The sequence below is a fragment of the Lemur catta genome, chromosome 4 (genome assembly GCF_020740605.2).
Source record: "Lemur catta isolate mLemCat1 chromosome 4, mLemCat1.pri, whole genome shotgun sequence".
Lineage (NCBI taxonomy): Eukaryota > Metazoa > Chordata > Mammalia > Primates > Lemuridae > Lemur > Lemur catta.
In genome coordinates, this window is record NC_059131.1 from 364,618 (window position 1) to 388,769 (window position 24,152).

The following is a 24,152-nucleotide window of genomic DNA, read 5'->3' on the forward strand; positions in this document are numbered from 1 at the left end:
TTCCGTAACTGTTCTGACAGGTGTCCTTTCTCTATTAACATAAAAGCCCACCCACGTGTGCACACAGATACTGACACCTATGTACACACACGTATTTATATATAAACACTTGTAGAAATACACATACGAGCACATTAATTTTATGAGATTTTACTTTTTAAGTTTCTTATAAAAATGGTATCTTAGCACTCCAGGAGGCCAAGGCGGGAAGATTGCTTGAGCTCAGGAGTTTGAGACCAGCCTGAGCAAGAGTGAGATCCCGTTTCTACTAAAAATAAAAAAATCATCTGGGCGTTGTGGTGCACGCCTGTAGTCTCTGTAGTCTCAGCTACTCGGGAGGCTGAGGCAGGAGATGGCTTGAGCCCGGGAATTTGAGGTTGCTGTGAACTAGGCTGACGCCACTGCACTCTACCCAGGGTGACAAAGTGAGACTCTGTCTCAAAACAAATAAACAAACAAACAAAAAAAAAATGGTATCTACACATATGGCTTTGTAATTTCTTTAAAATGTTTAGTTTTATCAAAATTAAATAAGGATTTGCCTTGCATGTTCCAAAGCCCTGCAATTCATTAAGCAGTATATTTGTTTTATTTTATGCAGGATTTAGTTGAACTTGAGTGAGAAAGTCTTCCAAAGGCCTAGAACCTGAACTTCTAAAAGCATTCTTGTTGTCTTTCTCAAATCAATAAAACCAGGAGTAAAAACATTGCTCTTGATTTTATAAGATGAAGAGTTCTGTAAGCCTTACTTTTTCTCCATTCCTTCTACCTTCTACTTTTTGTGGTTGATATTTGACATTATCAAATGTGCTACTGAATTCCCGAGTGCACTGGCGTGGTTAACTTTTGTATCAGATTTGTTGCTGGTAGCGGTGGGTCTGTCTGCGGTGCCCGGCAGGGCTTGCAGTCCACAGACTTCTGCCTGGGCCCGTCAGCCTCAGCTGTCTCTCTCTGGGCCTTCACACGTTAGTGGCAATTTGTAAGAGCGTCTTTAGGAAAAATTAGCCAGCTGTGAGTTTAGGGTAGAGGCTTCCCTTCACTTCCTAGGATACTTCCAAATCCTCTTTTTAAAAACCAGACTGTATTTTTAAACAAAATTTGTCCCTTTTTGATATGAAGGAAAGATGAAGGCAGAATGTAATAACAGGAAACTTCTCACAGTGAGCAATGCTTCAACTGGCCCACAGCGGTAACTGGTGTGCCCTCCATAAGTTTTTGAAAAATATACTTAACACAATGCATCCCACTAATAAGGTATTACTAACTTATGCGTGTGATTCTTACAATGGTAAGCGGAAGAAAGTATTTACAACTGAATACATATTATGATGACAATTATATACGGCAAAACAAAGACAAGTATAGCTTAGGTTAGGAAAACGTTGGAAGGCAATAAAACAAAATGGGAATAGTATTAGTCTTCAGGGGCTAGAAATTTTTTCTTTTAATTTTTGAGTTTTCTAAATTTTCTATAAGTGCATATTACTTTTGTCTTGAATTTTAAAATTTAAAATATATACTTACAGCCACATGCTGTATTAAGAAGAATATACAAATGCACTCTGTAAATTATATCAATTTTTGAAGTGTTATTTTCTCATCACACTTTAAGTAGATTAAAATCACTTTGGCTTGAACTTACTTTCGATTAGTTTCTTTCCTTTCGATCAGGCAGCTCCCCTCCAGAGAGACGCCGGCGAAGAGCCCTCGTGACTTGCAGTAGGTGAAGACGGCGGCCGAGCTCCGCAGCGCTACGTTTCCTTCCAGATTCCTGCAAAGCGCGAGACTGTGCTGCACAGAACTACGGGAGGCCTCAAGCTAAAGACAGCTATTGGAGCAGCATCGCACTTCTAGCCCCAAAGAAGTGTCCTGTTCTGCACTTAATTCATTGTTTTTATGTTTTACTTCCTATTGGCCCAAGGTAGATGTTTTAACGTGGCCTAGAGGACAGGCAGCCACGGGAGAGAACAGATTCTGCAAAACTGTCATGCAGCTGTGCTAGCACAGAAGGCCCTGCCGCAGAATAATGACGAATATGTAAATACGTTAAAAAAAAAAAAAGAAGAATATGAAAAGCTGATATTTTCCAACTGGATCTTCCTTTTCTAAAACAGGGAAACACATCTCAGGAGTGCTAAAGAATTTGGATTCCTGTTACATTGGTATTTTTCTGGAACCTATAAACCTTTTGAGATGGTTTTACTGTGCAACTTCTATAGATAGTGTGGGTATAAAATAGTTCCACATTGCTTAACTTACTCAAGAATAGTATTTCATTAATAGAAAAGGAAAATATACTTTAAGCACAGTAAGAATTGCTCAGGTAACACACATCCATTTCAAACTTTGATGATTTAGTTTGAGAAAAAGCTTTCCTTTTCTGATCGAAGCTGTCCTGTATCAGTTAACAAAAGGTGACTTCCCTTGGCTCCCTCAGAGCTTAGGGCAAATTGTACGATTAGTTCCAGCAGATACGTGTTTCTACCACATTTTATTTCTTCTGGTACCTTCTGGTTCCAGGTTTTCTAGTTTGTCACACTGGCTGTGTTTTGTGAATTTCCTGTTTGTGCTGACCTCAAATCCTTTGGGAGGTATACATCGCAAATGTTTTCATTTTAATTCAAGTTTGCTCTTCATGCAAACAAGTATAGTTTTCAGCCTTTACTACCGAACATCTGTCTGGAAAGCGCCGCACAGGACTCACCGTCCCAAGGGCCCGACTGCCACGGTGAAGTTCCCCCCGAGGGTCAGGTTCCCGCCTTTTGCAAAAGCTTCCACTGCTCGGTCGTAATTCAGAATTATTACTAAATCTGATACCTAAAATGCAGAAACCCATTTATTTACAAACAGTCAAGACTAAATATGATTTAAATTGTTAATATACGTTGATTAAAACTCAAATATACTATACATAATATAGCTAGATTTCAATATAGACAGAGAAAGAGCAGGAAAGAAAAAACATATTTTCATTTTGGGCTGATGAGGTAAGAAGCCAATATTGCCACAGGTAACTGCAGCAAACTCTCAGAGAGCATTTACTACGTGCCGAGTGTATACTGTGACGTTTACCTGCATTCTCTTCCTTAATCTCCCAACAGCTGACAACGAAGGTGGTGATTCTGCGGGTTAGTGAGGTTGGGCGAACTGTCAGTGCTGAAAACTAGAACAAACCTAACCAAAATGGGTGGGGGCGATCAAACTGCTCTCTGACCTCCGCAAGCTGGACGTGCCACAAAGCCAAACCCAAAGGAAGCAGAGTCAGGCACTGCGGGGGCTGAAGGCCCAGGGGACCCCTGCACGTGTCCCCGTGGGTGTGCGCCCGCCTCAGGGAGCCCTGCGTGGGCACTTCATAGTAGGTCACCAAAATCGACACCTCAGAAAGCAAATTCCTTTCCACTAGTTAGTGCCTACTCCCATGACTTACTTTCTTCTCTGAGTAAAAGCAAACATGAGGATGAGATTCGACTGCATGCTCGAGGCATGTCAACGTGGAGAGAGCACGGAGCCCAAGGGCAGAACAGGGAAGCAGCCCGACCCACGGAAAGAGAGCAGCCCTTGGGGTGCCGGCCCAGGGGCACCCCAGCCCAGGGGCACCCCAGCCCCTCTCAGCAGCCGTGGGACTCAGGGCGTTTTAACTGGCCCTGGGTCTCTGGTCGGTCCACACTGGACATCCGACACCAGAACCTCCCCCGTGGAGTGACCGTGAGGGACAGAGGTACGTGTTGGTGCTCCTGGAAGACTGAGGGTGCGTGGCAGGGCCAGCGATTTGGGCTCACAGTGGGGGCTACAGGAGTGTGTGCCCACGGCTGCCTCTGCACGCAGGGGCCCTGGGCCAGCGGCCAAGGTGCTCCCAGCCTGTTTCCTTCTCTGTGAAGCGGCTGTAATAACAGCGACCGCATCTGTGAGGCTGTGATCACTGGGAAGCCGGCACGCCGACCACATCTCAGTGAAACGCAGAGGCTGGTCAGACTCACGTTTAAACGATACCCTAATTTATGTAGTTCTTTATATATTTCTGCATGTCTTTAAATCAACGTTTTCATCTGACCTACAGAAAATCCTATTATTACCAAGGGAGATTACACTTGAAAAGACCTAAAAAAGTTCCTGATACAAGTAGGTTTTTAATAAATGTTTAACTTGAAGCATTTTATGAAAAAAAGGTAGACTCAAGATCCACAGGACAAACTAAATATACCAGAGAGCTACCCCACGCAGACGCTTCACCTTGATTCCTGCTGATGGTTATTTTTATTTTATACGTGGGCAATTTCTGAGGATTCTGGTGCTGAATGACACAGGGTTCTCTAGCATTTCTTATGCAAAATGAAGCATTTTTGCCAATGATTGTATAACCCGTATCTTGTAAGAATGCACTTTTAGATAACAAGATTGCCTTGCATAGTGTTGACACATATACACCCAGAGAATCTAAGTTTTTGCCCGTGGCCCTGGGGCTGCTCCAGCTGTTATGTTCTTCTGCTGGGAACACCTTAGAACAGTTAAGCAAGGCAAAGCCGTAAGAAAAAAAAAAAAACCAATCTTCTGATTTTCTATCTGATCTCTAATCAGTTCTTTTGAAATGAGAGTAAGATAATCCTGTGCTCCTCGTGACTCCACTGATTAGATGGAGAACCAGGTCAAGAGCCGCAGACAACTTGGGGAGCCAGTGGGCAGCAGCACTGCTGGGTTTATTGCCACAGCTCGAACAAAGAGCAGATGTCCTGCGAGAACACTAGAGCAGTCGAGCCACTCAGTGGAACAGCGTAGGAGCCATTGGAAAATTTGCTAAAAGCTTAAGAAGTTTGCACTAAAAGTTAACCCTAACACAGTTTGATAAGAGAAATAACCCTGGTGTTTGATACATCATCAAGGTGACTGCAGTTTACAATTATAGCATATTTCAAAATAGCTTAGAAGAGAATAATTTGAATGTTTCTAGCATAAAGACAAATATTTAAGGTAACAGAGATTCCAATCACACTGATCTGATCTTTATAAATTGTATCCAGTTATATACTCTCTATAGGAGACACACTTAAGGACAGGAAAAGATTTGTCATGCAGACAGCAATCGTAGCAAAGCCTGAAGAGTCATATTTATGTCAGATGAAATGGTCTTTAAAACCACAACAACAAAATGTTGCTAGGAATAAATAGGGTCATATTATAATGATAAAAAGGTCAATCAACCAAAACCATGAAATAATAAACATAATATATGCACATATATTTATATCTGCACATAAAATCAGAGACCCTGATATGTGACTCATAAGCTGACAGAGTAGGAGAGAGAAATAGACAATTTAACAATAGCTGGAGCTGTCAATAACCCACTTTCAACTCTGATTAATAAAAATAGAATGGCAGATAATTCAATTATTCAACAAATATTTGATGGTACTACTTGATTATATGTATGCATTCTTGGTGCTCGACAGTAAAACCCTATGCGGTTATAGGCACTATCATTATTCCATTTTACAGAAAAGGAAACTGATTTGTTTGGGCGTCTATTTGATTCTTGATACTGGCCAGCTCATGAAAAGAAGGCAAACCCCTTCTCATATCAGAATCTGAGAATGCTTCATGGAGATCCACAAACAATGCTTTTTGTTAACATTGAAAAGTGACTGCTGTGACATCATTGCACACTCACGTACATGCAAAGACACATCGGTGAGGCTCTGGGAAGCAAAGTCAGGTCATATTTAAGAAGTTTAAAGCCCGTGTTTCTAATCCCCAGGTGATGCTTCTTAAAGCTATTTGAAATACATATATTAAAAAGTTAATAATTGGCCAGGTGTAGTGGCTCACAACTGTAACCCCAGCACTTTGTGAGGTTGAGCCAGGAGGAATGTAAATTAGTGCCTCTGTGGAAGACAGCATGGAGATTTCTTAAAGAACTTAAAATAGAACTAGCAATCAATCAGGCAATGCCACCGCTGGGTGTCTACCCACAGGAAAAGAAGTCACTGTATCAGAGAGACACCTGCACTTGTATGCTCATCGCAACACTATTCACAACAGCAAAGATATGGATCCACCTAAGTGTGCATCAATAGATTGGGCAAAGAAAATGTGGTATAGACGTACCATGGAGTAATACTCAGCCATAAAGGATAACAAAATCATGTCACTTGCAGCAACATGGATGGAACTGGAGACAATCATCTTAAGTGAAAAACTGGGAAATGGAAAGTCAAATGCTGCATGTTCTCACTTACAGGTGGGAGCTAAACAATGTGTGCACACAGACATAGGGAGTGGAACGGCAGACACTGGAGACTCCGAAGTTGAGAGGGTGGAGGGTGAGGGATGAGAAATTACCTCGTGGGTACAACGTACACTACTTGGGTGAAGGGTACGCTAAGAGCCCAGACTTCACCACAACGCAATGTATCTGTGTAACAAAACTGCACTTGTACCCCCTAAATTTGCAGAAATAAAACAATGAAATAAATGCCATTTGAGACAGATCCTTAAAGCATGTCCCCCAGCCTCACAAGGAGCGAGAGGGTTGTGGAAAGAGTGGATGGTGACTCAGCAGAACCAGCAGTCTGGGCACGTGGTCTGTTTGAAACATGCCAGTCTGGGGGCAGCGGGGCGGGGCGGGGTTGGGGGGCAGCGAGGGCTGGGAAGGAAGGGACGAAAGATAGGGACCACCGCAGCTGAGGGAAGTATACCTTCCACCAGAGGGTGATATATTTGAAGGCTTTGATTTGGTGCATATAATACAAAAATGCAGTCAAGATAAGCAAAACTAAAATATGCTCTTTTTATACTATAGATTTAGGCAGGATTGAATAAAGAAGGTCAAATAAAGAGGAAAGAAGAGTTAGCAGGAATACTTCCTCCTAATAAGGCTGAGAGAATTTAGATCTATGGCAACAGGGAAAATTTACAAAAGTATAGCTTAGGAAAAAAAACTGACTGAAACCTGAGAAGAGAATGATTTGAGCATACTGGGAGATTTGATTTACCAATCACTTAGCAATAAAGCAACAGACGAAAGATTAATATCATGCATAAGATGATCTCTGTGCGACAGGCCTCTGTTAACAAGTGTATCCTGGTGTGTGCTTTCTAGTCCATTCGACAGAGGCTATAATCATGAGGAGAAGAGTTATATGCTGAAATAACGTGAAGGTAGTCTCTGCTTAAAGAATTGGAAGGGACGTCACTATCATATGTTACACGCTGCCAAAGTTACAGCCTACTCTGCAAGCTCTGGCTTGTTCAATCGCGAACTGCAACTTTGCAATTAGCAATCCATAAATTACCAAGTACAGTTTGTCAGATGTTGAGATATATTTGTTAAACAGATGTGCTTAAGATGGAAACAGATGAAATGGAGAATGAAATAAATTCTGCTCTCAATGAAAGAAAAGGAAGGGAAAAATGGGATCTATTAGACAGCTTCAGTTACAGATTCATTAAGAAAATTGCTGAGTGTGGTGGCTCATGCCTGTAATCCTAGCACTTTGGGAGGCCAAGGATGGAGGATCGAGTGAGGCTGGGAGTTTGAGACCAGCCTGAGCAAGATAGCGAGACCTCATCTCTACAAAAAAACAGAGAAATTAGCCGCAGGTGGTGGTGCGCACCTGTAGTCCTAGCTGCTCGGGGGGCTGAGGCAGAAGGATTGCTTGAGCCCAGGAGTTTGAGTTTGCAGTGAGCTATGATGATGCCACTGCACTCCAGCCCAGGCAAAAGAGCAAGATCCTATCTTAAAAAAGAAAAAAGAAAAAAAAAAAAAAAGAAAAGAAAAGAGAACAATTTTCATAGGCGTCAGTAGTAAAATAAAAACACCAGGAAATGTCTCAGTGTCCATGTTTCAGGCAGCGCCATGTTTCAGGCGCTGCTAGGGAATGTGGCCACTGCGTGCGCGCGCGTGTGCGCGCGCACGCACACACACACACACACACACACACACACACACCCCACCTACCTCAATTCCGACTTCAAATCCCCCTCCGAGGCCAGCGATGCCAATGGCTGAAGGTGCAGACCATTCTAACAAACAAGCAAAACACATTGTTCTAACATTAAAACTCCTTGACATTTAAATACAGAGAGGAAAAATGCTAAAATAGAAATAGTGTTTCTTTTTAAAATAATGAGACTTAGATATTTTCCCTATGTTTAAAAATGTTCTTTAAAAACAGTACATGATTTTTTTAAAGTTGGACCCATTTTCTCTAATCTTCCTCTACCCGTATGCGTAACGCCAAAGCATCGACTTCCTACCCACTGAAGGGACATAGCATTTGACAACTTCAGCTACCAATATCTTATTAAAATGATTTAGCCATAGCTCTAGTCTTCGGTTAGAATTCATCACAGTACAAGAGGTCAGAAGAATTCACGAGAGTTTGTTATAATCACCTCTAAGGTGACATCATATTAAATTGCTCCTATTGTAAATTTCTGAGGTAAAAAACTGTTTTAATAGCTTTTGTGCCAAGTAGAATCACAAGAAATAGGCTGCAAACCCAAGACTATTCAAACTCTAACAGTATAACTTTCTTTACATTTGGAAACTACATTCAATAATTTCATTTGTCATGATATGGCACATTTTACGGTTACTGTAGCTTATTTTTCTTGATATAGAAACAGTTACACCAAACTAGTGTAATATTTTCATTAAATATTTTTAATTTGTCAGGGGAGGGTGGGATGGTCTAGCCAAAGCACTTTCTGAAAACGTTTAATAGCTTTCTAACTGCAATTTTTTTTGTACCATGCATTCTAGATAATAGGATATCTCTCGAATATATCCAGAACTAACCTATCTGGGCTTAGAGGACCTTTGATTACAGAAATTGCTGTCTGATAATCCCGAGTTGCTTTTTGCTCCCCGTGCTAGGAACCGTCCTGTGCTCAGCGTGCCCGTCCTGGCCAGCATCCCGGGGACGTGGGGTCCGTCTGGGCAGCCTGACACCCTCAGAGTGGGCCCCCGCAGCTCGGGCAGGGGGGAGGGAGCAGTCAGGGTGGAAACGAGTAGAAAGGTCTGGCTGGGGTCTGAGAGGAGCCTGAGGGTCTCTCCACCGTCAGCGGGGCCACCAGGGCCCTGACGCCCTCAGGGAATCATCCGGAGAACCCACGGACAGCGGAGCCCTTGGAAGGTGATTGCCTGGCTTGTTCTCACTGCTGAGGGGGCTTCTGTGGGCACGTGGCAGGGCTTGGGAGGAGAAGACGCTGTGATTCCTCACAGCCATGTTCTCATCCACTGCGGGACACCTCGATGGGAGACGGGGGACCTGACTGGGGTCTAAAGGCCACACGCTCCACACGCACCTCCATCCATTGTCTGTAAAGTGTCCCATTCGCTGTCTCAAAATAAAATAAAATCATCTATGCTAAAAACAGTTATTAACAGCAACATGTGTTCACTTACGTGACTGAATAGCAAATGCTAAATTGGTATAAAAAGCATTTCGGTTGGCTCTAACACACCTAAATCCATTTTAACCATTACTATAAATGTTGGTTCTTGGGATTTGTTGCAAATGTATTTTGATTCCATCCCTGAAAAGTCAAGTAATAGATCTGACCCAGGACAATAAAACCAAATTATACTATTCTTGATGTGATTCTGCCTTGGGGGAAGTTCTTCCAATGTCCTACTTTTTATGATCTGCGCAGACAGCCCTTGTGTTCACGTCAATCTCCACAAAACAAGAGAAAGCAGCTAAACCACAAAGTTGAGAAGGGCAAAAATTCACATTTAACAACAGACATGCATGTATTGTCATGTGTAAATATTTTCTCCATGGAAGAATGACACAGTGCACACGAAACAAAGTCAGACCTGCGCGCTGGGTCTTGCCTGCTATTTTGAGGCAGAGGAGGGAAGGCTCATCGCCTCACGTGTGCACTGACACCAAACGGCACGTTCCTCCGGGCAGGAGACGTGCCCCACGTGCCCATGACGTGGAAACTTCAAAAGAAGACAGACTAAAGGCTGACAAACATGAAAAAATGCTCAACATCTCTAATCAGCAGGGAAATGCAAATCACAACCACAATGAGATATCACCTAAGTCCAGTGAGAATGGCCTATTTCAAAAAGTCTCAAAACAACAAATGCTGGCGTGGATGCAGAGAGATAGGAACACTCATACACTGCTGGTGGGACTGCAAACTAGCGCAACCCCTGTGGAAATATGGAGATACCTGAAAGAGATACAAGTAGAACTACCATTTGATCTAGCAATCCCACTACTGGGCATCTACCCAAAGGAAGAAAAGACATTCTGTAAAAAAGACATCTGCACCCGAGTGTTTATAGCAGCACAATTCACAATTGCAAAGACATGGAAACAACCCAAGTGCTCATCAATACATGAGTGGATTAATAAAATGTGGTATATGTATACCATGGAGTTCTACTCAGCCACAAAAAACAATGATGATCTAGCACCTCTTGTATTATCCTGGACAGAGCTGGAGCCCATTCTACTAAGTGAAGTATCCCAAGAATGGAAAAACAAGCACCACATGTACTCACCATCAAATTGGTATTAACTGATCAACACTTACGTGCACATATAATAATAACATTCATCGAGTGTCGGGCAGGTGGGAGTGGGGAGGAGGGGATGGGTATATTCACACCTAATGGGTGCAGTGTGCACTGTCTGGGGGATGGACACATTTGAAGCTCTGACTTGGGTGGAGCAAAGGCAATATATATAACCTAAACATTTGTACCCCCGTAATATGCTGAAATAAAAAAAAGAACTTTATCTGTAAAAAATGAATAAATAAATAAATAAAATAACTCCAATAACCAACCCGCTCCCCACAGAAAAAAGAAACACAAAGAGTTAAGATTCCCATCCTCTAGTGAACAAATGTCAGCTTACGGCCATCCGGACGACGGGCCAGCACGATCCCGCTGCCTCCTCTGGCTGTCACCAGAAACCCGGCTTTGATCACGGACAGGACTGCAAGGCCTTTGGCCTTCGCGATGACATGGGCTGTCAACACCAAAACGACAGGCGGTGAGCACTCCCCGCGCACACGCCTGAGCAGACACGTGACTCAACGCACACGGAGGTTTGCGTGCAGGGTCCGGGCCCTCCAGTCACCCTTGGGGCACGCTGGGGCCGTGAATAAAACCCAGTCCGGTCACAGGTGGGCCCAGGCCCCCCTACTCCTACTTTTTCTCAATGTTGTTATTGTTGCAGCGCTAAATGCAACATCATAAATATCCCCAAATCTTGCAACTGCCAAAATAAATTAGATATTTGAGAGAGATTTTACTGATATCTAGTAGCAGGGCAAATGTGTTCACAATTCCAATTAATTTAGAACATAATGTACAATTTAAAAATTAAAAGTTAACATTTTCAAGAAATTAAGATCCATGCAGTATTAAGGAGAAACTTCAAAAATGACCAAAAGGCAGCTTGAGGTAGAAATTTGATCTTAAAGCCATATAGCTAAGTTCATCTTTTATTGATGTAAAACTTTGGATTCAAAAACAGAAAAATTAAGCTATTTTACCACATTGAAAAGTTTTTTTAACTTTATTAAATGATCTTCTATAATATGCAAGTACCACTTAACTACCAGTACCCTGAAAATATAATTCAATTTACAAAATATTGGCTTATTCATATTTCAGGGACATCCAGTACATAAAATGAGGGTTATTAAAATATCTATCTACCAAACATAGTGCCTCATTTTTCTGTGAATTTATTTACCCAATAGTACATCTTTCACACTAACAAGGGGAGCTTAAAAATATAATTTTATGATAGTTTAATTTACCATCAATTTTATCAAATATTCTGTCAAGGAAGTGAAATCAGACACTATGCTCTAGTATGTCCAAAAAAGGTTTTGTAGATGCCCCTAGAAAACACTAAACTCCTAATATAATTATGCCATCATTTCAAAATTTAAATTAAAAACAGGCTCTTGGAAATAATTCATCCAAGAGCATGAAGAAGTTAACATGCAGAACATTTGTAGAGCTGTTCTTAATTACACAAGGCACAGAAAAAGGGTTTTGTTCTTGGATGGAAATCCACTAAGGATATCTTATTTTTCTATTTTAAAAGGTTATAAATATGTTATAAATATATTATAATAAGATTGGAAGCCTATTATACATCATGTAGGCTTATTTTTACAACCACATGTTGGCAGAATATCTCCTCAACACCTCATGTTCTAGTCTCCATGCTTTTAGAGTTATTATTGCCCTGTTAAGAAATATTAGATATAACAGAAGCATATGTTATTAAATGAACATATTCCACAAGTCAACTATGTTTTTATGGGATATCCACCCAAATTCAGGGACAGCAAAATACCAACAAGCCCTGAATAATTTTCCACTTGCCTTTTTTTACTTATAATATACATGTGTTAATACTAACTGCAGGTTTACTTTTCAAATTCAGTTTCTCTTACATCTCAGAGCCCTTAACATCAGAGGAGGGCAAAGCACCACCGAGCAGAGCCGGGTGTCCAGCTGTCTTGTCTTAAACGTTTTGCAGACGTGATCTTCCGGCCAGGACACATCTCCCTTGTTTCAAGGAACATACGGTGCCCCCGCCGGACTCCAGCAAAGGTGAGCCTGGGGTCTGCGCTGTGAGCGTCCCGCCCCGCCAGCCGCCTGCACCCCCGGGCGCTACGGACGCTCCACGCAGGCTGACGCACAAACGTCCTGCTCTGGGCTTTCCCCACTGGAAGGGACTCTGGTGGCTTCCACTGGAGGCAGGAGACAGGCAGGACGGACGTTTGCTGCGCAGAACCCGGAATGACAACCACACGCAGAGGTTCCCAATGCGGGGACACACCTAACATGCGTGTTTATACACAGGTCGGGCTGGCCTGACGCGTGTTAGATACTGACACGTATCCAGAAATGTCTCTGTCCTCCGCTTCAGAATATTGCTACTGGAGATTCCGTTTTTGTTGTTTAACTTTCCCTACTCTCTAAAGCAGCACTCCTCAAACGTGTGTGTACAGCCCACTCGCGGGGGACCTGGCGACAAACGCAGGCCTGACTTGTGAGATCTGAGTGGATCTCGCGCGAGTTCCCAGGGACGCCGCGCCCCACCCGTGAGATCTGAGCGGGTCTCGCGAGTTCCCAGGGATGCCGCGCCCCACCCGTGAGATCTGAGCGGGTCTCGCGAGTTCCCAGGGACGCCGCGCCCAATCCGTGAGATCTGAGCGGGTCTCGCGAGTTCCCAGGGACGCCGCGCCCCACTCGTGAGATCTGAGGGGGTCTCGCGCATTCCCAGGGACGCCGCGCCCCACTCGTGAGATCTGAGGGGGTCTCGCGCATTCCCAGGGACGCCGCGCCCAACCCGTGAGATCTGAGCGGGTCTCGCGAGTTCCCAGGGACGCCGCGCCCAACCCGTGAGATCTGAGCGGGTCTCGCGAGTTCCCAGGGACGCCGCGCCCCACTCGTGAAATCTGAGGGGGTCTCGCGAGTTCCCAGGGACGCCGCGCCCCACTCGTGAGATCTGAGTGGGTCTCGCGCGAGTTCCTAGGGAGGCCGCGCTGCGGGTTCAGGCTGCGCTGTTCTCTCAAGGTGGGAGAAGCGGCTGGGCCGATGTGACAATGATTAATATCATCTTGTTATTATAACAGTAACAAATTAAAAAAATAATCTAATGCTCTGTTAAATAACTTTGGAAAATCCTGCATAGGAAAATTAAACTGGTTTCTTTAACGCAGGACTCAGAATCAAGCACTGTGACGAATTAAGAGGGAACTCGGTCTGCAACGCCGCCCAGGCTGATTGGCACGTGACCGTTCTTTGCGGAGGTAAGTATGCTCGCAAACACCCTGGGAAATAACGGGAAGTGCTGATTCACCCTCTGGACCAGGGCTCACCTGGTCAGCGTGACTACGTAAGAATCACATGAGGAACGTGTCAGAACCGTACGTTCCGCACACGCTGCTCGGAGCGGTTCGGCGGGCTGCAGTGAGGCTTAAGAACTGCATTTCCGGGGCCGGGGGTGCTGGTGCCCGGCTGTGCTGGGGATTATAGATTAACGTCTTCTGAAACCACAGTAGACTGTAAACATGTTACGAGGAAAGAGGAAACACGGAATTGAAATCTATTTGTGAGATTAGCTAGTGGGGTTGCACGGTTAGCGTGCAGGCTTTTCAGAACGTGATGGGACTCCGGGGTGCGGTGGAGCAGGGACGCACGGGGCCCGGGGCCCGGGGGGCTGCGGGGAAGCTGTGCAGGGGTGGGGCGGGGAGGGCACAAGGCCTGGGGTTTGCCCCGCCTGCAGCCGGCCCTGTCTGGGAGACCACCGGGGGAAGAGGACTGGGAGGGCCTCACAGCCCCCGCTCAGCTGGAGAACACAGGGGGGCAGAGCTCCGCCCGCAGGGAGGTGCAGGGAAGGGACCCGAGGACTCAGGAACAAGTGGGGGAACGAGCAGCTTATTCACCTACCAGGAATGATCTTGTCAGGCCCATTTCTGGAAGTTATTTCTGTGAATTCTCTCAGTATTTTAGCCGCCTTTTTTGCTTCTGATTTCAAATTGGAGGGTATAGGGTTGTTCACTGAAAGATTTAAAGAAGATATTTTAATGCAAAATTCTACTAAACAGAAGTTAGAAGTTTATTATTATTTCATTTTTCTCATACACAGGTAAGCATTAACAAATCGTATCCTACCACACAAAGGAAATGAATTGGAAATTGTTATTGACAATATCATCTCTATTTTCCTAATAAATCACATCGACTCTGAGATTGGAAAACCCTAACTTTTGAAATCTCAGAAATTATATAATCATGGGACCCTAAAGAATCTTAAACAAAATCTGATCAAACTTCCTCATATGTATCTTTTCCCTGTCATTAACTCACCTTAATACTAATTTAAAAGGATTAAAACTTTAAAAATTAACAAAAGATGTATTTTACAACTGTCTAAAATACATAATATAAAATTTAATATGCTTCACTATTCTTGTCAAAAACGTTGGACTTGGTTGCCGGTATAGACTTTTCTATTAGTGAAACTCCAGGAAACTCCAGAATTAAGCAATCACTGCAAGTAACCAAAGCCTGCACTTGGGCAGCGTTTTACATTTTCAGTGTCTTTTGGATATTTATAAACTCATATGGGCGTCTGTCTGTCATAACAATGCTCACGTGGCCCTCCCGGCTCCACAGCATGTGGAGAAGATGGCCCACTCCCTTGTCGCTGGACAGGGGCCAGGGGGCCGGAGAAGCGAGTGCTGGAGGCGGGGTCCTTGTCTGACTATGCACAGGCTAAACTGCAGGGCGTCAGGGTGGGAGGGGTGAGGCTTCATTTCTGCTGTCTCGCCTGGGTGACTTTCAGAATGGCAGGTAAAAGAGCCTCTGCTTTGTTTCTTTTTTGCAAAATAAGGATTTTTAAAGAAAATAATGTGATGCATTTTGGTGCCTGGTATGTTTGAAATATGGAATTTATTTTAAAGTGGAAACTGAATTAGAGTCATATTGGAACTCTGTTTTGTTTTCTTAAAAAGAACCTGTATCAGTTCTTCACAGCTCAACACAGGATTATTGGCAAGACTTAAGCCCTGGGAAACACAGATCCCACAAACCCAAGCATCAGTGGTGTTAGTTTGGGGAGAGAAATATGTTTTCCATAGATAGTTTATGCAAGCAAAATGTGTGTGATGTATGCATGTTCCTTTTCCTTTATTTTTAGAGACAGGGTCTCTCTCTAGTGCCCAGGCTAGAGTGCGGTAGCACCATCGTAGCTCACTGCAGCCTCGAACTTAACTGGGCTGAAGTGATCCTCCTGCCTCAGCCTCCAGAGCAGCTGGGACTACAGGCATGCACCACCACCACACCTGGCCCCTTTCCCCCTTTTAAAAACAATGGCATCATGGCATTAGTATATTTTTGGCACTTTGCAATTGTTGCTCAATTTTATTCCCAAATAGTTAAAATATTGGCTCTCAGTGTAGGCTTTTAAAATCAACTTCAGGAGCTGTAATTTACAAAGTGAAATCCACCTACGTTCAGGTACAGCCCAGTGAGCGGGGGCAGGAGTACAGGTCCCCAATGCCACGCGACCCAGGCTGCCCCCAGCTCCCACCTCAAGCCAGTGCCGATTTGATTTCTGTCTCTATGTATCAGTTTTGTCGGTGCCAGACTTACATATAAATAAAAATACACTGTGTATTCTCTTCTGTCTGACTCATGTCATTCGCCGTGACATCACGGAGACCCCCCTGCCCCAGGTGCTGCGCAAGGAGCAGTTCTGCCTTTGGGCCACGAGGCTGCTCTGGCCCCGGTTTGCTTTCCCCTCACTCCTGATGGGCAGTGGGATTGTTTCCGGGTTTGGCTATTCCCAGTAAAACTGCCGCAAATACTCCCGAATAAGTCTTTTGTGGGACAATGTTTCATTTCTCTTGGGTAGTTTTTAGGGCAGGAACTGTTATGTGTCAGCGTACATGTAACTCTGCAGGGAGCTGCCCAGGGGTCCCTCGGTGACCTGCCACCTCCGACTCCCCCCAGAGCTTTGGAGCTCTGGTGGTTCCACTTCCTTCCCAACACTGGGACTGACCGGCTTTGTAAATTCCAGTTATTTTAGTGGGTGCGTAGTGACATCTCGTTGTGGATTTAATTTTCACGTCTCAGACGGCTGATGACGCTGAACACTGTTTCCCGTCCTTATTTCTGTCTTGAAGTAAGTGCCCCAATCTTTTGCCCATTTTTAAAAGCGTGTTGTCTTCTATTTTCTTGGTTGTCAAAGATCTTCACACATCTCCCTCTTCAATATATATTTTTTAAATGTTTTTTTCTCAGTCTTTGGTCTGCCTTGCCATTTCCTCAGTGGTGTCTGTTCCAGTTCTGGAGGCATCAATTTAAACCCCACCCGCCCTCCTGGTGCTGGTGCCCACGCTCCGCATGGCTTAGGTCACTCGATTGTCTCTCTGCAGGCCACTGAGGCATGTTCATTTTTCCCCAGTCTGCTTCTCTTTGGATATTTTTGATTGCTATGTCTTCAAGTTCACTGTTTTTTTAAAATCTGCTATTAATACCATCCAATAAATTTTTCATTTCAAATATGATGTTTTCAACTCTCCCATTTGGTTGTTTTCCACACCTTTCATTTCTGTCTGCGTTATGCTATGCCATTCTTTAAATCTCTGGCATATTTAAAATGGGCATTTTAAATCCTTCTGTGACAATCATTTCGTCTCTGTCACTTTTGGGGTTTTTTGGACTGATTCTTCTCCCAGTTATGGGTTATGTTTTCCTGTTTCTACTCATTTCTAGTTAAATATGATGGTGCTAGATCCAGCATTGTGCACACTGAAAACTGACATGCCGAGTGCCTGAATTTTGTCTCCTTTAAAAACCATTTGCACTTGCAGATCAGCTCGAGCTCTTCAAGGCTTGTTTTTATGTTTTTTTGTGTATAGAGTCTACCTAATTTCCCCCAAATTTGGAAACTATTCATGAGTATTCTTATTTTCTGGCAATATAGTTATAGTTATTGGAGTAAGTTCAATGAGAATCTGTTTTCCTTTGTAACAGGACACAATTGGCTATTTTACCAAGGCTTGACTGCAATGGCAAATTTTCAGATATGGCCAGATTGCTTCAAGGGATTCAGGCTGACTTTATAGAGCTGATTAAAAAGACCCTCGGAAAGACTGGACTGGTACCTTGTCTACATGCTTCCTTTACAAGGCTTCTGACCTTGCAGTAAGTAAAAAATGTCACTTTTTGGCAGGCCCAGGAAGCTGAAGATATTTTGGAAACCTGGGGAAGAGAGAAATTCACCAGCTTCACACAGGTATCACAGGCACAGTCTGATAGTGAATCCTTGGCTTGGCTTTCTAACCTCAAGGCTTTTAAAATGCCTTATAAAAAGTTCCAGCAAAATCAACTTAAAAGAGCCTATACAGCCATTCACTATTCTTGTTGCACTTATGCAAATAATCAGGCCAAGTATAATACTACTACTTAGTTTGCAAGTAAATTGGTCCCAGTAATCCTGGATTATTTCTTGGCTAAAGAAGGACTGGGTTTTAATTTTCTTCATGATGTTTTCTGTTGACTCCCCAATGGGATAGGTCGTTTTTATCCTGACACAAAAATTTTTTAATCCTTTATGTGCATGATATTTCTACTATGTATCTTTCAATGTTTTACTTCTCCAGAGAAAACCAAGCTCGTGGTATTCTGAATTAGAGATGATTCAATGAGTGACAGCAGCTATATAAGTCAGTGACTTGCCTGAGGTCTCACTGTTGTCACCATGTGATGTCATCACAATTTGGTTTCTGGCATTCTTTAAATCCCTCACTGAGACATCTCCTGTCCCCACTCCCTGGGACATGACTTCCTAGGAATGAGCCTTCCTAGTGATGTGGAATTTTGACCTAAATATGACCTAAATACCTGCTTCTTCTGCAATGGTTTCCCCAAAAGAGGGTGCAGAGAAGGGGGAAATGTAAAAAATAAAATTTCAGGGCCCTGTACATTTATTATGCCAAGCAGGAAGTTAAATCCTGGAGACTGAGTCACGTAGTATGTTTTCAATTCTGCTTCTTAGATTACAGCTTCACCCTCTTCCTCATCGTTCTCATTCTGTAAATGACCAGGAGAGACCAGAGACACCCCCCCCCCCCCGCCCCGACTCCACGGCTGATCTATGTTATGGATTAACTGCCTCCTCCACTGTGCTGCACCAACTCAGACCAGCTGGTGCCCGAGACCCCTGTCACATCTTCAGTGTGGACTGTTCCATGTATCTTTCCTGAAAGAAAAGGACCGTCTCAACTGATCAGATCACCGAAAGATGTTAAAGTTCTGCGAAACTTTCCTGAGCTTTGTCTATATAAAGCAATCCCAAAGTCCTACAGTTTGGAACGCTGACTTCCATTCTTTAGAGTCTGTTCTTCTGGGGCAGCTGTCCTCAACTTTGCACTTGAATAAACTTGCTTTAAACTAGATTCTGACTCTTTTGGTTATTTTAGCCTTCCAAAGAAAGGCTCCCTCTAAGTAATATCTCAGATAATATTACTCCACTGCTTAGGTCTCTCAAGGTTTTCCCATCATATTGGGATATTCAGTCTGCACCATGGCCTACACCACTACTACATGTGTGTGTATTTATATAAATATGTTTGTTGCACGTCTTCCTCACTAGAATGTAGCTCCATAAAGGTAAGCACATTGACTATTTTCACTGTAACATCCCAGCACACACCATGATGCCTGACCTATAGCAAGTGCCCACTAAATACCTGTTAAATGAATGAAGCACGTGTGTGGCATTTGGGAAATAAAAGTAAAATCCCTACATAGATTCATTTACATATAAAACCCAGTGGATTTAGAAGCAAATGTACTCAGTAATAGCAAAGTTTTCTGTGCTCCTCAGACTGCGTAACATTTCCTAGGCCTTGGGAGAGAGAGGTCAGAGGACAGCAAGGTACCAGTTGGTATGTGTGCCCAAAATAGCCCCACCCCAGGACAGTAACAAATGAAAACAAACGGAGATCTGAGCGCAGTGGGGCAGGGTGTGAGTGCCCAGGGCATAGCTAAGCTCACCCCAGAAGACACGGGGAGCCAGGGACTCCACCTGCCGAGGGAAACCTTGTTCTTACTCTGGAAGAGCACTGGACTCTCAGAACCTGAGGAGGGACACGAGGGTCGGCTTAGCAGTATCTTAGGGTTAACGATAACCAAAGACAAACAGGCACCGCTGTGTGTGTGCTGGATACACATCAGACACCTTGTCAACCCTCCAGGGAGAAAGGGAGGCCCAGGATTGGTTGAACATGAGGGCTCAGGATAAAATTTTTATATTTCTGGCACTCGTTTGTGATTTGAGACTCACAGCTGTCTTTTCTTCTTACTTCCTTTGTACTCACACCTTTTCCACCACTAAATTGTACAATCCTGACAGACCAGGATTCCTAAATGGGCCTTGTTCATGTATCTAGTCGCTCAATACATTTTAATCCCATATATTCATATCACATACACACATCATGTCTACTTGTATATCTCTATGTTATATTACATATATCAGGTATCTAGGTGCTCAACACGTCTGAATTAGCTCACTGTAGTGGGGACTTGTTCTTTTTGCTGAATATTTAATCCACTTTATTTCAGAAGCAGGGCTTTTCGCCTGCATCTGCACGCTGCAGCCACTTCACCTGGAAGTGGAGCAGGTGACCCAGTCTGCAGTATTAGGCCAGGTCTCCTCCTGTGGCCACAGCAGAGCTTCCGGATCAAAGTTCGTCACAAGCCTCAGATGAGGGACTTAGGTGGGAGCTGCCAGAAAGAGCTTTCCCAAGGCACTTCCCTTTGAACCCGCGGCAGGGTTTTGTCTCCGTAAGGGGAGAGGCTGAGACCAAAGCTGTGCACAGGTTGGCAGGAGGTGGAGGGAGGACCCGGGCTCTGATGAGCTGCATTCAAGTCATGAGTAGCTCTGGACCAAGTCACATGGACCAGCAAAATCTTTTTCTGTTCAAGCCAATTCAGACCCCATTTTCTGACACATGCAACTAAAGCACAGTAAATAATACAGAAGTCTTGTACCCTCAAAAGACTTTCTGCTTTGAACTCTCTCAACCAAGCAGTATTAGATCGTCAAACAAGCAAATTCCTGGTGGAGAGCTGCTGCTGTAAACACCCTGCTGTACGGGCAGGCCAGGCCTGTTTTGTAAACACAGGAGGAACTGCTGGACCCAGGACCAGACCCAGCCCAGCACCCCTCGGACCCCAGGATCAGATGGAGTCCGGGACCCCTGGACCAGATGCAGCCTGGGACCCTGTGGGCCCTGGGACCGGACGCAGCTTGGCACCCCGAGGATCCCAGACCCCTTCCCAGACCAGTCCTGTGCTACTGAGAACTAGTTGTTGACAAGCCTGGTCACTGTCAGGCCATCTCCAGTGTGTCAGCTGAACTACAGAAAACATTACAGATTCTGTTAAACTTCAGATAAAATGATATTGTCTGGTCATACAGTTATGTGCAGGGAATGTGTCAGAAAAATATATATAAATTAAAAATTTAGGTATAAGCCTCAATTCCTGTCCTCAGCATCAAATAATGGCTTACTCTCCCATCTTTCCTCTGCTCCGCCACAGGCACACAGATTGTGGTCTGACCAGCATACTGGTATCATTCTATCACATTGCTGCAGTTAGGAAAACATGTCATCACTAATGAAGCCTCCCTCTTAAACCTTAAGCCACAGTTAGCATCCGAACATTCACAGAAGTTTTAAGTCTCTTGAATTCCAAGGCCAAGCAACTTTTCTGTTAAACATTTTAGATTTTTCCTAAGGGAAGTGGCTGCCAAACCTAAAGCTAAGAAACTCTTAGATGTAAGGTTTTCTTTAAAAAGCAATTAAAATGTTTGAAATTTCCCATAGTAAGACAATTTTATAAAATACAGGGAAGAGGCCAGGTGTGGTGGCTCACGCCTGTAATCCCAGCCCTCTGGGAGGCTGAGGCCGGTGGATCGCTCGAGGTCAGGAGTTCGAGACCAGCCTGAGCGAGACCCCGTCTCTACTAAAAATAGAAATAAAAATTATCTGGACAACTAAAAATATATATAGAAAAAATTAGCCGGACATGGTGGCGCATGCCTGTAGTCCCAGCTACTCGGGAGGCTGAGGCAGTAGGATCGCTTAAGCCCAGGAGTTTGAGGTTGCTGTGAGCTAGGCTGACGCCACAGCACTCACTCTAGCCCGGGCAACAGAGTGAGACTCTGTCTCAAAAAAAAAAAAAAAAATACAGGGAAGAAAACTTTTACTTTGAAAACTTCAAGAGCTAAAATAAACGTAAGAACTGAAAGTAATTTTACACATTGACTATAAGTCAACAAACTCAGGGCTAAGGTCACTGGGAGCAAAGAGTGACAGGAGAATCCCCCTTGTAGTAAACTGCCACCTGGAGAGCTGACTACTGTTTCCAGTCTGGGTCTCCACCCAGCGTCCGGAATGAAGGTGGGACCAGAGTTCAGGGATTCCCAAACTTCCACTATATCATTTTCCTCAGTGGTCTCTCTGTTATGAAAAGAGTACCTATAGGAGGAGCAAGTGTAGTAAATTTGGTTTTCCAAATTTCCATTAATTACATGTTAATCAAATTATTAAACCTTATAATTTATGTGAGATGGAGGCTAACTTACTGATAAAATTCCATCCAAAGTCAAAGAAACTAGAATATTGTGGAGGATATATTTAGAATAAATTGCTTAAATCTTAGCCAAAATAAAAGAAATTTAATCTTTGAAGAGGCTTTGAAATGTTGCCTTTAGCTACTTTTATTAATATGATGCCACTTTGAACACCCCTGCCTAACAACTATGACCTTTGTTTCTTAAATCAATTCTTATCTTCCTATGGCCTTGGTTTAATTATTTTCTTTGTCTTAAGGAGACAAAGCTTGTCAGTTTTCAAAATCAAAACCTGCCTCTCTGCTCAGACCATTAACTTCCGTAATCTGAACTTTAAACAGAACTGACCACTTGGAGTTAACTAGTAGTGTTCCCCAGCCCAGGCTGTGGGTGGGGACGGAGTGAGAAGTGAGGAGAGGCTCCCTTTGGGATAAGCAAACCCTCCATCCTCCATGTCTGCTGCTTCTTTCCTCAGCTGAAGAGTGCTCTGGCTCAGACAGGACCCCACGTGCCACTGATCACTTGGGGTGCAACATGGACTCTCCCCAAATAAAATTTAAAAATTCAATGTGTTCAGGTCTTACACTGCAGAGACTTATGTCTTATCAGGGCGCCGTTTGCAAATAAGCCGATGTGCGCAAGGTCTTCACCGCCACGGGCAGCGAGTCCTGGCAGCAAACAACGTCCCCTTTGCCCTGGATCCACTTTCTGTCGCTGACACACCAAATCCTTATTTCTGCGTAGTGAGAAACCTCCTCAGAGTAACGATTTCCCAAACGGACTAAAAGTGTCAAATCACTCTTGATGAGCAAAGATTGAAAATTTTTTTTTTAACTCTTACAAAGGATGAAGGGTAGTGTTTACTCGTTTTACAGAAATTTTAATAGAACATTAGTGAACCAAATAACTCATTCTGCTTAAACATGATGAACCGGATGGAGGTTATCGCTTACTGGGTTATTTTACCTTCCAACTAGTAATTTGTGAACACCAGTCACTGTACAGGAATCTAATGACTGACGCCGGCCCTTTCTCCCAACTGCGCGCGCGGTTTCCGCACTCGCTAACATTCGGGCATTTCCCACATTTCAACCAAAACGCCTGCGAGGACGCGCGGAGGAGGAACCGAAGCCCCCTCTGCCCCGGCAGGACGCGCCGGCCCAGACCGGTGGGCGGGTCCCTCCCGGCACCGACCTCTCGGCTCAGCCTCCGAGCGGTGGCGACACCCGCGCAGTCTGGAAACGGTGGAAACGGCGTTGGCGCCGGCCGTCCCCGCGCCACCGGCCGATTCGGACAGCGCCACACTTGGGTACGGAACGGCCGTCGCGGGCGCCAGAGGCCCGGCCCGGCGTTCGTAGCGACCCCGCGGCCGGGCGGCCAGGTGCGCGCGCGGGCTCGGGACCGCCCAACGCCGCCTCGGTCCAGCCAGGGACCGGGCACCGGGGCGAAGGCGCCTCCCGGCTCCAGCCACGCCCCAGCCAGCCCGGACGCCGCGGACCGCGGTTCCGAACGCAGGGCGGCGCGGCGGGACACGGTCCTCGGCACCAAACCCGGGGCCCGGCCCGCACCGGGGCGACCGTGGTCGGAGTCCCGCGAGCCGCTCATCCGACTTCGCGCCAGTCGCGGAACGACCTCGCCGCCCGCCGCCCGACGGGGACCGCCCGGGGCCGCAGTCGTCAGCCGACGACCCCCGCCCGCTACTCACTCGCGCCGAGCCCGTCCCGCCGGCGGCCGCGCCCCGCCAGGAACAGGAAGCGCGCCCGGCTCCGCCTCTGGGCGGGGCGCCCGCCAGGTGGCACCTGAGGCAGGTGCGGGGGGAGCGCACCTGGCTGTGCCGCAGCGCAGCACCCGCTTTACGCACCTCGTGGTACACACGCCCCGACTCCCGGGGCAGCTGGGGGGCCGCGCCGACCCCCTCGCCCCTCTTTTTAAATTAGGAAAACCCGACGGCCCCGCGGCTGGACGGTCACTCGCCGCCGCCGCCCGGCTCGCAGGCGCAGCTCC

General features: G+C 45.1%; 1 protein-coding gene across 1 annotated transcript in view; it reads right to left on the bottom strand.

Moving 5' to 3' along the window:
- SH3YL1 (SH3 and SYLF domain containing 1) overlaps nt 1–23,964 on the bottom strand; it is a 31,419-nt gene extending 7,455 nt beyond the window's left edge. Inside the window, exons 1-6 of the mRNA XM_045548950.1 lie at nt 23,854–23,964; nt 14,444–14,554; nt 10,878–10,991; nt 7,955–8,019; nt 2,705–2,817; nt 1,643–1,771 (exon numbers count right to left, since the gene is read on the bottom strand). Coding sequence (XP_045404906.1) covers nt 1,643–1,771; nt 2,705–2,817; nt 7,955–8,019; nt 10,878–10,991; nt 14,444–14,554; nt 23,854 — 533 coding nt within the window. The 5' untranslated portion in view covers nt 23,855–23,964. The remainder of the gene's footprint in view (nt 1–1,642; nt 1,772–2,704; nt 2,818–7,954; nt 8,020–10,877; nt 10,992–14,443; nt 14,555–23,853) is intronic.
- Between the last annotated feature and the right edge of the window lie 188 nt (nt 23,965–24,152).